Genomic DNA, 15,407 nt, shown 5'->3' on the forward strand with positions numbered 1-15,407 from the left:
ACCCAAACCAACTCAAACCCAAACCAAACCAAAACAAGATGATCCTACTCAACTCAACTTATCCCATGCCAAACCTCAAAACTTAACCAAACATATCCCAAACTATCTCATACCCAAACCAAACCTAAACCAAAATGAATCAACCCAACCCATCCCAAACCCAAACTAAGCCAATCCAATTTAAATTCTAACCAAGCCAAATCAACTCAAACCTAAACCAAAATAAATCAACCCAACCCATCCCACCCCACCATATTCCATCCCACCCCACCATATTCCATCAGACCCCAAACATATTCAAACCCAAATGAACTCATTTTAAACCCAAACCAAAACAAGTCAACCCAACACCACCCAATTCTAGCCAACTCATTTCATATCCAAACAAAGCAAGCTAAAACAAACAAACCCAACCCAACTTAAGCAAACTAAGCCAAACCACAACAAATAAACCAACTCAACCCATTCCATCCCAACGTATCCCATCCCATCCCAAACAAATTCAAACCCAAACTAAACCTAAACCAAAACAAATAAATCCAACCCAACTTAACCCAATTCATACCAAATCAAACTTTAACCAAACAAAGCAAATTAAACTAAATGAAACGTAACCAAAAAAAATCTAATCCAAATCAGGATTGTGAAAACAATCCATTAACTGATTCAGATCACAGTGAACTAGCTATAAGCATGAAACACCCTATTGCAGAATCATTGGGGAATTAATAGTGAACACCTCATCACCGGTGTGATTATATTATAGTGCTCGAGAGAGAACCCACAGCTGCTTAGAACCCACAGGTTCCACGTTCTAGTGCACACTGAGGTACAGCTAGAACACATAGAGACAGAGGATAAAACACTGTGCTTCATCTCCCTCTTTCTTATGGTGATTTTTACAGAGTACGACCTTGAGCTGAAGTGACGGAGTCTGCTGATTACACACACACACACACACACACACACACAAACACACACACACACACAAACACACACACACACACGAGCCACAGTGAGGAGGTTCATCTCTGGGTTTGTGCTTCACCCTGTTTATCACACACACCAGTTCACCCACTGAGAGCCTGACACTGGGTCGGGAGGGGTGGGGGGTGTTAGGGGGCAGATTCAGAGCACACACACACACACACACACACACACACACACACACGTACCCACACACACACTCACTACTGTGAACTATTTTCATGGTTTTCTGTACGAATGTGAGGAAATTGAGTAAATGCTGATATTACATTTTCAAGAGTCTCTCTCTCTTCCTATCTTACTCTTTGTTCACGTTCTCTCTCTCTCTCGCTCTGTTTCTCTCTCGCTCTGTTTTCCTTTTCTCTTTTTTCTTTGTCTTTATTCTCTTTTGCTGTCATGCTTTCTATGCTCTCACTCTGTCTCTCACGCTTTCTCACTATTTTCACTTCCCTTACATCTCTCTCTCTGCATCTTTCTTTCTTTCTTTCTTTCTCTCACTCTCTTTATCATGTCTTTTTTTCAGTCTCTAATGTCTTTTATTCTCACTCTTCCTATGCTCTATTTTTACTTCTACATCTCTTCCTTTCTTTCTTTCTTTCTTTCTTTCTTTTTCTCACTCTCTTTATCATCTCTTTATTTTTTCTGTCTCTATTGTCTTTTATTCTCACTCTTACTATGCTCTCTCTCTTTCTCTCACTCTTTTTCTCACTCTCTCTTTCTTCCTTTTTTCCTCTTCTTCTTCCTCTTCTTCTTCTTCTTCTTCTTCTTCTTCTTCTTCTTCTCTATCTCACACTCTTTTCCTTCTCCCTTCATTCTTTCTGTCTCTATTGTCATTTGCTTTCACTCTTTCTATGCTGTCTCTCTTTTTCTCACTCTTTCTCGATCTCTTTTCTTGCTCTCTTTGGATCTCACTCTCTCTCACCCTCTTTTTCTCTCTTTTTTACTCTCTTTCCCCTCTCTTTTTATTCTCTTTCTCTATTCTCTAACTGTATCATTTGACCTCTCTCTCTCTCTCTCTTTCTCGTCTCATGCTGTGAGGTTCAGTAGAGGGGGATGGAGTCATCTGGTAAATGGACGATGTTGTTCCTCTCTACTGGCTGAACCTGATAGAAAAATAAAAAAAAAAAAATATATATTTTTTTTTTTTTTTTTTTGCACCAAGCATCATGGAGTCTTGAATGGACGGCTTCTGAATTCCCACACCTGTATAATTATTTCAGGTTTTTATAATTCCTTGATTTACAGAGTTCTGTGTGTAAAGGAAATATATCATAGAGGGCTAATAATACTAGTGGCAGTATTACCTTATTTAGAGGACAGCAGTAAGGTACCACGTTAATCAACCTGTTCAGCCTAATTTGAAAAGCCAACCAGCCTACTCACTACGACTCCACCTGCACATGCCCCCTTTCTGAAGACATATGATGAGACACACCCTAAAGTTAACTGGATAACCAGCAGCAGCAGCAGCAGCTAGGTTGCTGAACTTTAGCGCTCCATTTCTATTATCCTATCATCAGTCCAGCAGGGTTGCTTACAGATCACCACTAGTAGCCTGGTAATGAAGCAGCTTTATTTATATATTTTTATTTTTCATTGGGAAATGTGAAAACCTTGAATGGCTGTCCCAATTCTTATGGAAAGGAATTCAAACCTTTAGCTCTGTTCCAAGGGGAAGGGTTAACCTCGAAAACAAGGGGTAGAAATACGGGAAAAAAAATGGGATTAGGCAGGGGTATCCAAACTACGGCCCGCGGGCCATTTGCGACCCATTTCGTTTTTTGGAGCGGCCCGTGAGGTATTTTAGAAATTTCTAGCGCAGAAAAACGGGGTAAAAGACTCTAAAAGCAGAGAGGGTGCGCATTTCTAGCGCAGAAAAACAGAGCCAAAGAGTCTAAAAGCGGAGAGAGTGCGCATTCTAGCGCAGAAAAACGGGGTAAAAGAGTCTAAAAGCGGAGAGAGTGCGCATTCTAGCGCAGAAAAACGGAGCCAAAGAGTCTAAAAGCGGAGAGAGTGCGCATTTCTAGCGCAGAAAAACGGGGTAAAAGAGTCTAAAAGCGGAGAGAGTGCGCATTCTAGCGCAGAAAAACGGAGCCAAAGAGTCTAAAAGCGGAGAGAGTGCGCATTCTAGCGCAGAAAAACGGGGTAAAAGAGTCTAAAAGCAGAGAGGGTGCGCATTTCTAGCGCAGAAAAACGGAGCCAAAGAGTCTAAAAGCGGAGAGAGTGCGCATTCTAGCGCAGAAAAACGGGGCAAAAGAGTCTAAAAGCGAAGAGAGTGCGCATTTCTAGCACAGAAAAACGGGGCAAAGAGTCTAAAAGTTGCCGTAATTAAGGAGTTTAATATTAAGAGACATCATGAAATTAAACATCAATTTGAAAAATCTTAGTTTACACAACACGGTCTAAGATAAAGATAGTAAGTCAAGTAAAATGGTGTGTGAATGAAAGTAATCAGGAAAATGTGTTATTTAAAGTGGTATATTTCATTATTTGTTTTATTACAGAGTCTGTGGCCCGTGACTTTAAATATATTTCTCCTTCTGGCCCCCAACAAAAAAGTTTGGACACCCCTGATATTAGGCCTTAGTTTCTTAAGACCACCAAGAACCTTATTTTTTAAATAGAATTTTCAAGCGAGGCATGAGCAGATATAGCCTCATGTAGCCACGCCCCCTTCCCTAACGAACTCAGACTTCTGTCAATTCAAGTTTTTTTAAAGATGGTTTCACCATTTGAACGTTATTTGTACTGTTCTACCTCGAAGACAGACGCATGCCCCGAGATCCAATTAGCGTTCCTCGCCGACTTTGATCTGCTGCTGTTGTACATCAGAGTCTTTACCCACGTGCTAATCCAGGTACGGCTCCCAGACGCGAGCCGACTGTCTGCCCTGACACCCTGCCAAATGCGGCACTCCACGCTCACCGTAAAATCCCCCGTCTCGTTCCGCCTCCCGCTCTCAGAACTGGACTCGGACCAATTAGTCATCTGAAGAGCTCTCTCTAATTAAATTAACAGAGAAACCAAGAAAAGTAGAGTGAGGAGCAGATTGAACGCTCCCGCCCGTGTCTGAAGCATCTCTAAATAAACAGTGCGAAAGTAAACAACAATTACGCATTCTCGCCTGGGAGGAGAGGAAACAAAGCCCTGCCGTGCAGAAGCTGAAGTCTTCCTGTTCCCCTGCAATACAACAAACACTCAAATGTAAATAATGAAGGAGAGCAGAAAATAATTTAATTGAGACGCATCCTGAGTTTGTGGAAGGTGCAAAAGTTAATTATTCACATGTTCATTTAGTTCAACTTACATAATTACTTTGTATATTTTAGTCTAGCGATTTGGTTTCTAACAGGTGCAGTGCCACCAGTAGAGGGCAGTAGTGAGTAACGTTTGTTCTAACAGGTGCAGAACCTGTTAGTGCAGCAGTGATTTTCACTAATCACTTTAGAGGGCAGCAGTTAGGTAAAGTGCAGTACCACACTTAGAGGACAATAGTGAGGTGCAGTACCACCTTTAGAAGGCAGTAGTGAGGGTGCAGCATTATCTGTAAAAGGCAGTAGCGAGTAACGTTTTATCTAATAGATGCAGAACCTGTTATGGAAGCAGTGAGTAATTTTAGTTCAAAAAGAACGGTGCAGAAAGATCTTTAGAGGGCAGTAAAGTAAGGTGCAGTTTCACCTATAGTGGGCAGCAGTGAGGTGCAGTAACACATTTAGAGGGAAGTAGTAAGTTATAGTACCACCTTTAGAGGGCAGTAGCGAGGTGCAGTACCACATTTAGAGGGCTGAAGTGAGTTATATTACCACCTTTAGAGGGCAGTAGTGGGGTGCAGTACCACATTTAGAAGGAAGTAGTGAGTTATAGTACCACCTTTAGAGGGCAGTAGTAGGTTGTAGTACCACATTTAAAGGGGAACTAGTGAGTTATTGTACCACCTTTAGAGGGCAGTAGTGGGGTGCAGTACCACATTTAGAAGGAAGTAGTGAGTTATTGTACCACCTTTAGAGGGCAGTAGTGAGAGTGCAGCAGTGAGGTGCAGTACCACATATAGGGCAGTAGTGAGTTTTAGCACAAGCTTTAATGGGCACTAGTGAGGTGGTAGTAGTAAGGTGCAGTTCCACCTTTAGAAGGCAGTAGTGAGAGTGCAGCAGTGAGGTACAGTTCTAATTTTAGAGGGCAGTAGTGAGATGTAGTACCAGCTTTAAAGGACACTAGTGAGATGGCAGTAGTAAGATGCAGTACTACATTTAGAGGGCAGTAGTGAGTTATAGTACCACCTTTAGAGGGCAGTAGTGAAAGTGAGGCAGTAAGGTGCAGAACTATTTTTTAAGGGCAGTAGTAAGATCGAAGCTGTAAGATGCAGTTTCACCTTTAGAGGGCAGTAGTGAGATGTAGTACCAGCTTTAGAGGGCACTAGTGAGGTGGCAGAAGTAAGGTGCAGTACCACATTTAGAGGGCAGTAGTGAGGTGCAGTCCAACCTTTGAATGGCAACAATAAATTGAAGTTCCATCATTATGGGGCAGTAATATGTTATAGTACCACCTTTAGAGGGCATTTGTGAGGTGCATAACTACATTTAGAGGGCAGTAGTGAGTAGTGAGTAGAGCTGTTCCACCTTTAGAGGGTAGTAGTGAGTTTTAGTACCAGCTCTAGAGAGAAGTAGTGATGTGGTAGTCTGACGGGGCAGTACCACCTTCAGAGGGCAGTAGTACCTTTAGAAGGTAATAGTAGTGAGGTGCTGTACAATCTTTAGAGGCAGTGAGGTGCAATACTACATTTGGAAGGCAATAGTGAGTTGTAGTACCAGCTTTAGAGGGCACTAGTGAGAGGGCAGTAGAAAGGTGTGGTACCACCTTTAGAGGGCAGTAGTGAGGTGCAGTACCACATTTAGAGGGAAGTACTGAGTTATAGTACCACCTTTAGGGGGCAGTAGTAATGTGCAGTACTACATTTAGAGGGCAGTAGTGAGTTGTAGTACCAGCTGTAGAGGGCACTAGTGAGGTGGCAGAAGTAAGGTGCAGTCCAACCTTTGAATGGCAACAATAAATTGAAGTTCCATCATTATGGGGCAGTAATGAGTTATAGTACCACCTTTAGAGGGCATTTGTGAGGTGCATAACTACCTTTAGAGGGCAGAAGTGAGTTGCTGTTCCACATTTAGAGGATAGTAGTGAGTTTTAGTACCAGCTCTGGAGAGAAATATTGATGTGGTAGTCATACAGGGCAGTACCACCTTCAGAAGGTAGTCTTATATATAGTGAGGTGCTGTACAATCTTTAGAGGCAGTGAGTTGCAGGACTACGTTTGGAAGGCACAACCTTTAGAGGTCAGTAGTGAGTACTACGACTGTGTTGTAGAAAACACTGTGTTCTACAGTGTCAGAAACGGCATCACTGTGCTTGAGTAAAGGGGAAAACCTGCTGAATTCAATTGTTTGCTAAACAATCACTTTAGCAGGTACGCCCTTGTGCAGAAGGGTGTTTTGGCTGCAGCCAACTGGCATGAGGAGATTTACGGCGGTGGAGAGCAGGTTTACAGGGTGTCTGTACTGCCGGGGCTTTGGCTGTGCTCCAGACGGGACAGACAGCTCTCTGGCATGGAGACATCGTCCTCCAGCTGGCAGAGACTACACAAACAACATTGTTCCTCCTCATGAAGTCAGTCTTTCATTCATGTAATTAGAGGAATAGTTTTTTATTACTTGAAGATAGGACACATTGGCCCCGGATATGGAACAACATTGGAAGTGGGAATGGCTCCTAAGTGGGGGTGTGTTTTATTATTTTAACAAAGTCAAAATGTTATTTAGCAACATCAAAATAAATTAAATGGATTCTTGAACAATCTCTAATAGGGGTTTATTATACCAGCAGTTGTGGCATACAGTGTTATTGGTGATGATATTTCTGGCTTATACGTGGATGACTGTTTGTCCTGTGTGCACAAGCCTGAAGAACTAAAGAACTGAGGAGTAACAGAGTAGCAGACAACTGGTGATACATCTAGACCCAAGATTCCAGCACAATCCTACAACCACAAGAACCCAAGAAACCAATGAAATGTCCCTGAACTGTCAGCAGACCCTAAAAGCGACTCGCAAACCCTTGTTTGCTTTCTACTCAATGTAGGAGACTGCCAACATGTCCTTGAGTGTCTAGCAAACACAAGAATCTGGCAATATGACCATGAGCGGCTAGCTGACTTAAGAATCTGGCAACCTTTCCCTGGGTGACTAGCAAACACAAGAATTTGGCAACATGTCCCTGGGTGACTAGCAAACACAAGAATTTGGCAACATGTCCCTGAGTGACTAGCAAACACAAGAATCTGGCAACATGTCCCTGTCTGGCTAGCTGACTCAAGAAGCTGGCATTGTGTTCTCTTCACTGGCGTCCAGTAGCAGCCCCTCAAATATAAACCCTGGCGCTGTCCAACAATGCCCAAACATGATTCAGCTCCACCTGACCTGATGACAATGGTTGAAACCTGATGTGGACAAGCGTCCAGGTTATTATCTGTCGTAGCCCAAAGGTGGTGGATCGGACTCAACAGATCCACTTGCCATCTTCAAACATCAACTGAAGACCAATCTCTTTATGTTAGCACTAAGGTGATGTCCACAGGAATCTAGATATTTGTAAAAACTGAGATTTTTGTCTCCATTTTTAAAAATGTCTTCGTCCAAACAGCCATACCATTCAAAAACGCTAAAAAGAGCTTCCATAGACGAGCTCATAGTGTTTTTTTTCCCGTTGTGATGTCACGTTTTCAGAAAGTTTCATTTTCCAAGTCTACACAGCTCTGCTGGTAGTGGAGTTTTCAAAAATCTCCACCTTGGAAGGCATTTTCGAAAAGCTCTGTTATTTAGTGAACGAAAACGCTGCTTTTGTGTAAACGGAAGGCCAAAACGAAGACAAAAACCTCCGGATTTGTGTAGACGGGGCCAAAGAAGACAACAAATGCCAGAGCAGGGGAACAGATCCAAGAAGCCAGCAATATATCCTAGAGTGGGGAATGGATCCAAGAAGCTGCTGACACAGGAAAGGGAACCTTTTGCCCTTGGTCATCCTATCTCTCAATAAGCTGCCATAATGAAGCTGATGTCGATTTATTTAGATTTTAGGTCATTGTGGGTTCAGAGAGGCACTGGGAGGACAGAGTCTTTGAGTAGAGTGGTGAAACTTTTGAAGTACATAAGTTTATAGTTTTTCTCTCTGTAACATTTTAAGAATTTAACCATTTCTGCCTTAGGGAAGCCAACCAGGTGCTTTTGAAGGCTTTCGCCATCTTGTGGTCTATAATGAGAATGATTACTGGTTTGAATCCCGCTCATGCAGCTTGCCTTTGGCTGCCAAAGTCCTGTGAGAGTACAATTGGTCTTGCTCTCTCTGGGTGGGTACAGTAGATGGCGCTCCTTCCCCTCTTTCATAACTCCTAGGGTGATGCTGATTAGCACAAGGCATCTGTGAGCTGATGTATCGGATACGAGTCGCTGTGCTTTCCTCAAACTTGCCTTAGCAATGCTTTTAAATGCTTTAATTTTACATACACTGTACACTAAGGTAGCACAGGTCATCTAAACACTGGCATACCCAAACCAGGTCACAGTGTTTGGGAAACTTCTAATTCTCTGAATGACAGTTTAGCTATGGACCTAAGGGACATATTTTTGCAACTCTGGGATTGTGGTGCAACAATTTAGCTCCAGGGTTTGGAACTCCAGCCCTTGGGGGCTAAAGTCATGCAGGGAAAGGTGATTCCCCCTGTTTAGCATGTGTGTTTGCAGAAAATCACCAAACTGTGTCAGACACCAGTCCTCTGGAACTGCTATTAGCCACCGCTGCTAACGCTTGCTCAGGCTTTCTCAGTTTTTCCCAGTTTTTCTCAATGCTCGTCCTGGAGGCACAATGCCCTGTACATTTTAGAGCATGTCCTGCTGAAGCTAAAACACTTGTATCAACTCAGTAGGGTGTTGCTAATGATCAGGGCATGTCGGTGTGTCTTTGCTATCGAAATGACGGGAAAAGTACAACTTGTGCAGCTCAAAACACGCAAAAGGCATTTACTAATTCTTTTAATTTATCATTGCTGTGTTTTGGGCGTAACGTAAAATAAATCATTCAGGTTCACTTGCAATTTCCTTTAAGAACCAGGTGTGCTCTGACTTTGGCAGATTGCTATTTTAATGATGCAGCGATTCTGCACTTCACAGCAGGGATAATTTCCTGGGAACATCAATGGTATTTTTTTCATTTGTATTCTGTTTATTGTTGATGTAAAAGTTGGGTTTGTGCACTGCTGCATGTCCTTGTGTATGTGTTGCCAAGATAGCAATAAACATCTGAATGAATGAATGAATGAATGACTGTTGACTGTTGTCGGGGTTCTAACCAGTCAGTGGCGCACCTGTGGTGTTTTCCATTGCCAAGATAGCAATACACCAGAAATCTACCTAAACACACATCACTTTGTGAGGATAGACTGTTGGCGATGTGTAAGATAGCAATGAGCATTGCGCCGCACCTTGCTTAGGGTGTAAGATAGGTCCCTAAATGTCCATTAAACGCCATTAATTTAAATGGAAATACAGTATAAATGTTTATTGGACGGAAACAAACATCTGCTGCTGCCACAACTCTCCTCCTGGTGTTCTTTTTCCTCCCTGTCATTTGTTTTACTGTGCTTCCATTCTTAAAACCTCCAGTTCCAATCCTTAAATCCACCTAATGGCCCCCTCCACATTTATCTCCAAAACTCAGACCGTATCACTGCTAATGCAGGAGTCAATGAACTCCAGAGGGATGAGATTTAATGTTTAGATGCAGCTCTGAAAACTGAGTGCCGGATGTGCGATGCTTAGTAAACACCTCGCAGCTATAGCTGTGAGCTTCAACTGGAATTCTGATTGGCCAGTGATCAGAAATGGGATTTCAGATACAGAACATTTATCTAGTGTATTGAAATGTGTGTTTTGGATTTGTTTGTTTAGTGTTTTTTTTTTTGTTTTTTGAAAAAAAAAATGTGCTTCAATAGCTTCTCTGAATGTCGTCTTAAATTAAAAATGTTTGCTTTCTTTGATGACAATAAGCCTCATTCATCAAATTCTATCAAAGACTCAAAGTCTTAAAACGCTGTACTGTTCACAGCTCTGCTTTTATAACAATGATTCCATTATTTTTATGAACTGAATCAACACAATTACAAACAACAAAACAGCAGAGAATGTTAAAATCTTTGTAAAAACTGCAGAAAAAGGACAAAACCAAAAGGTCAACCAAGGTTTATATGTTGGTTGCATCATATTCTGCACATTTAGTCTGGTTAGTTTTGGTTTCACACAGCAGTTCAGAAGCTGAGCACTCTGAAGAACTTCACTACATCCTGTCTTCTTCACCAACAATGCTGCTTGAAAGTTTGTGAAACCTTTTTTTAATAGAAGTTTCTTTATTTCTGGAATATATAAATATGTCCTGAAACATCATCATATTTTCCTGAAAGTAGAGACTAGATAAACAGAACCCACTTAAACAAATGAGACAAAAAAATGTGAACCTCTAGAATTAGCTGAAATTTGAAGGTGAAATAATTGTATAATAATCAGTGAGTGGGCGGAGCCTGTTTTTTTTTTTTTTTTTTAAAGAACCGGGATCTATCAAAGTCTAATCTTCACAACACAAAAATAGAACTCTTTTAAAGTTTCCATAAACTTTAAAGTAAATTCAACGTATCTGGACGTAAAGCATGGTGGCGGTAGCATCATGACGCACATGCACACCTAAAAAAGTGATCTAGAAAAGCCCGATGCAGTCCTCCAGGTGGACAGTGATTTCCGGACAACATTATGGGTGACATACCAGAGTTCAAAATAGGACAAATTGTTGGTGCACGTCTTGCTGGTGCATCTGTGACCAAGACAGCAAGTCTTTGTGATGCATCAAGAGCCACGGTATCCAGGGTAATGTCAGCATACCACCAAGAAGGACCGACCACATCCAACAGGATTAACTGTGGACGCTGTAAGAGGAAGCTGTCTGAAAGGGATGTTCGGGTGCTATCCCGGATTTTATCCAATAAAAAAACATAAAACCACGGCTGATCAAATCCCGGCAGAATTCAATGTGCACCTCAACTCTCCTGTTTCCACCAGAACTGTCCGTCACCACAAATTATTGTGCTCTAAAACCAGGTGTTTCAGTTTCATTGTTCTATGAGCTCAACAATTCATAAGATTATAAGATTATAATACTGCAGGAGAAATCTGAGCCGTGGTTTTGGGTGGGCCGGTGATGAAGGCCCGCAGGGGGCCGCCAGAGTCTATGACACCCTACGATCCATCAAAATGAACAAAGCTACAGCCTGCAGCACAAGACATTAACAGTCAGAGAGAGGCCTGAGAGTTTTATCTGTACTTTTGTCCGTTTTTATTGATAACAGTGTGGCGTAGGTGTGACACTGCATACGTCTGAGGCTGATGGAGCGCGGCGAGGGCGAGGGGACGCTGGTGTAAATTTGATTTATCTCTGAACTGTAGCTTTAATGAAGCCGGACCGGCCCGAGACAATGTCATGTCTTGCAGGAGCGCCGCGGGTCCTGCGGGGTGACGGACTGAGGCTCTGGTGATGGAGTGTGTGTGTGTGTGTGTGTGTGTGTGTGTGTGCCGGCGGCTCAGAGCCTCAGGTGTGAGGCGGAAGAGCTGACACACTCCCGTCCGGAATGAGGACAGATTGCAGCGCCGCGTCGCCGCCCTGATAAAACGGCTCTCAGACTGCGGGAGACGGTCCAGTCAGACTGAAGCAGCTTTTAAGAGAAAATGACTCCCTGCTGACAATCCAGAGAAAACTTTAAGAGGGGTACGCCACACACTAAACTACACACTAAACTAATCCACACACACACGGTTGTTTTTGATTGTATCTTTATAGTGACTTTCTGTGTAAAAAAAAAAAAAGGTACAACATAGGTCAATCATTATCCGAGTTTTATGACTTTTGGCATCTCAGATTTTGCTTTCTTTGACTATTCAAGATATTTATAACATTTCAATCTAAACAGAAATCATATTTTAAACCTACAGAAATGTTTTTATATAGCCTACAGCTTTTAATCACAGTTTTTAATGCATCTTGGTATCATGTTCCCCTCCACCAGTCTTACACACTGCTTTTGGAGAACTTTATTCCACTCCTAATGCAAAAATTCAGTATTTGCAGCAACATGTTTATCATTTTAAACACACACACACACACACACACACACACCTGTATTTAATGAGCTCATTAACCATCCCTTTAAAACCTGACCTCTCATTTCTACTATATCTATTCTGGTACATCTTATGTTTTTCTGGGTTTTGACCCCTTGCCTGTCTGACTCTGAATTTTGCCTTGAGGATTTTTATAATCTGTTTTTTTTTACTTTTTGCCTGCCCTGACTTTGAGATTGCCTTAGCATTTTTGTTAATAATCTTTCATTTCAAAAACTAAAAAAAAAAAGACCATCAAAAACATTATGATGGAACTGGCACTCATCAGGTCCATGCCAGGAAAGGAAGAGCGAGAGTTACCAGCCTCAGAAACCACAAGTTTACAGCATCTTAACGCTTCTTCATAGAGTATTTTGGTTTGTTTAAGACCTTTAAGTTACTACATTATTCCTTATGTCATCCTTCATAGTCTGAATCACTTTAGTATTTTTTGGGCCTGTATCTCTGTAAATCCGCTCTGTATAAAAAGTGTTACAGTTTTATATAAATTCAACTCAATTGAACAGTTACAATAAATCTCACCTCTGTCACAGCGAAGACCCTCTTCCCACACGGGACCACTTTATACCATTTATCGTGGAGCATGTCCATGTAGCCGTCAGACTTATAGCGGCTAACGTACTCCGATACATTACGGGTCAGAGGAGAGTTCTGCGGCAAGCCGATCCCGTAACCTGAGAGAGAGAGAGAGACAGAGAGAGAGAGAGAGAGATACAGAGAGAGAGAGTGAGAGAGAGAGAGAGAGAGAGAGTGGGTATATTTGATAGATTATTCCAGCTGCTGTGTCCTCCCCCAGTGTGTAGGTGTGGATTTGCAGGGATTGGTTGTTTTATTGATTGTTAAATTCGGGACACTGTGACCTCATAAAATGTTGCCATGCTCCACCATGATAACAGAGAAACAACAATAAACAAAAAGCTATGCAGTTTTTATTTTTGAGCTGAAATTTACTTTATGACTGAGATTTACAAACCTGCAGCCTGGAAACTTCCTAAACTGCCCATCATTCTCCTCAGCTTGTTTGATTGGCTGATCCTGAACTTTAAGCCTAAAAATGCTTACTTTGGTCTAAATCTCACACGACCAGGGTTGCCAAGTCCAACAATAATATATCCAACCCCAAAGTCAGTCTAAAACCCGCCCTCCAGAAGCTTAAACCAGCCCAAAATCTGTCTGTCATATACTAACCTCTGAACGACAAAATACCTAGCGCTGTTGTCTTATCTTGTGGCTAATGCTAATGCTGCTGAACCCAGCCTTAGTGCTGGAGAAACTTCACTGAAAACCGATATACCCTTATAACTTTGTACTTCAGCAGAGTGGCTTTCCTGCTCCTTAATACCTGACTGGTAAAATTCATGCATAAGTCATACTGACGAATTTTGGGAAAATTAAAGAATTTTAAGTGCGACTTATAGTCTAAAAAATAAAAAAACAGTAAGAGTTTTGTACCATTTCTTTTCTGAGAGAGCAAGATAAGGACTGGACCAGAAATACAACAGTAAATAGAACAGGGGGGCAAGGACAGAGACTGTGACAGACAGTAAAAAACAACAACAAAGGAGAAAATAGAGGACAGTTCAGCAATAATCACAAGGTTTATGTGTCACAGATCACAAGAACTCAAAACAACCAAACCAACAAACAAAGATACGGGCCGTCAGAAAACTGGAAGTTTTTAAAATTAAAATTCAGTGTATCAGCACATCTGCTTAGAGGACAAACTTACACTTTTAGAGTAACAGGAACACTCAAACATCCATCTCTCTCTCTCTCTTTCTCTTTCTCTCCTAAACAAAGTTATACATATTGTCGCTGTCCTATGAAAAAACACTTCTCTCCATTTTTGTAAATTTTTAGTTTACTACATAATTTGAACAGACAAACTGTCCCTTACACTGTGTCAAAATTTCTTGATGAACGAACCAATAGAAACTCTTCAAAATGACCTGAAATAAATTCTTTTTACATTGACTTTCATTGAAAGTGGACAAGGTTTTTTGGAGATAAGTGTTTTTCATTGGATAGCAACGACATACACACGGACAGAATTTAGGAAAATATTTTGTGGGTTGACAAGACAAGACAAAAATGAACCATTTTGGAAGGTGTGTGTCTTTTTACATCTAGGGGAAAACGTAAAGAAGAAAAAGTACATCATACTGAACGTAAAACATGGTGGTGGTAGTGTCATGGTCTGGGGCTGCTTTTCTGCTTTAGGACCTGTAAAACTTGCTGTAATAGATGTATCAGTTTGTGACATTGAGCAGGACAATGATCCAAAACACACCAGTTTACAATTCTGTAAAGAAGAGTGGAACAAATTCCTCCACAGAATTGTGAAAGCCTTATTATAAAATATTATTTTATTTAAAATGCTTTATTTTTAAATGTGTATTAATTTTATGCACAGCAGTAGATTTATTTTAATGCTTTGGCTTCAAACTCTGGGTAAAGTCAAGTGATATAGCAAGTCATATGCATGTAATAGGGGTAGTTTTTTTCTCTGGGTAGTTTCTGACTGTGTCCTTGTGCTGTCAACTGAATTAGAATATTCAGATGGAGGAAAGTGGACGTAAGATACGCGTTTGTTGGATTACTGTATTTTACTTTGTTTTTACGACCAATAAAAGTCAAGAGTTAAAACATGGATTCATGTGAATTGGTGTGGATTAGGTAGACAGGCTACCAGCTGGAAACACCGCAGCAGAAATCCTCAGAGACTCATCAGAGCAGGTAACCAGGTTTTTCTAATCTTCTATTGTCCAGTTTTGGTGATCCTGTGTTTGAATTGTAGCCTCAGTTTTTCTGCAGGAGCTGCACCGGGTGTGGTCTTGGTCTTCTGCTGCTGTAGCTCATCCTCCATCTGCTGATGTTCAGAGATGCTCTTCTTCTGCAGACCTCGGTTGTAACGGATGGTTGTTTGAGTTACTGTTGTCTTTCTATCAGCTGGAACCAGTCTGGGCGTTTTCCTCTGATCTCTGGCATCAACAAGGCTTTTGCGTCCACAGAACTTGAATTGCAGCTCACTGGATATTTTCTCTTCTTCGGATCATCTTCTGTAAACTTTAGAAATGGTGAAAGTGCGTAAAAATCCCTGTAAATCAGCAGTTTCTGAAAGACCAGCACATCTGGAACCAACAAGCACTCAAACAT

General features: G+C 41.5%; 1 protein-coding gene across 1 annotated transcript in view; it reads right to left on the bottom strand.

Moving 5' to 3' along the window:
• grin3ba (glutamate receptor, ionotropic, N-methyl-D-aspartate 3Ba) overlaps window positions 1-15,407 on the bottom strand; it is a 149,984-nt gene that overhangs the window by 15,717 nt on the left and 118,860 nt on the right. Inside the window, exon 7 of the mRNA XM_022668924.2 lies at window positions 12,774-12,925. Coding sequence (XP_022524645.2) covers window positions 12,774-12,925 — 152 coding nt within the window. The remainder of the gene's footprint in view (window positions 1-12,773; window positions 12,926-15,407) is intronic.

This window comes from Astyanax mexicanus, chromosome 18, assembly GCF_023375975.1.
Source record: "Astyanax mexicanus isolate ESR-SI-001 chromosome 18, AstMex3_surface, whole genome shotgun sequence".
Classification (NCBI taxonomy): domain Eukaryota; kingdom Metazoa; phylum Chordata; class Actinopteri; order Characiformes; family Acestrorhamphidae; genus Astyanax; species Astyanax mexicanus.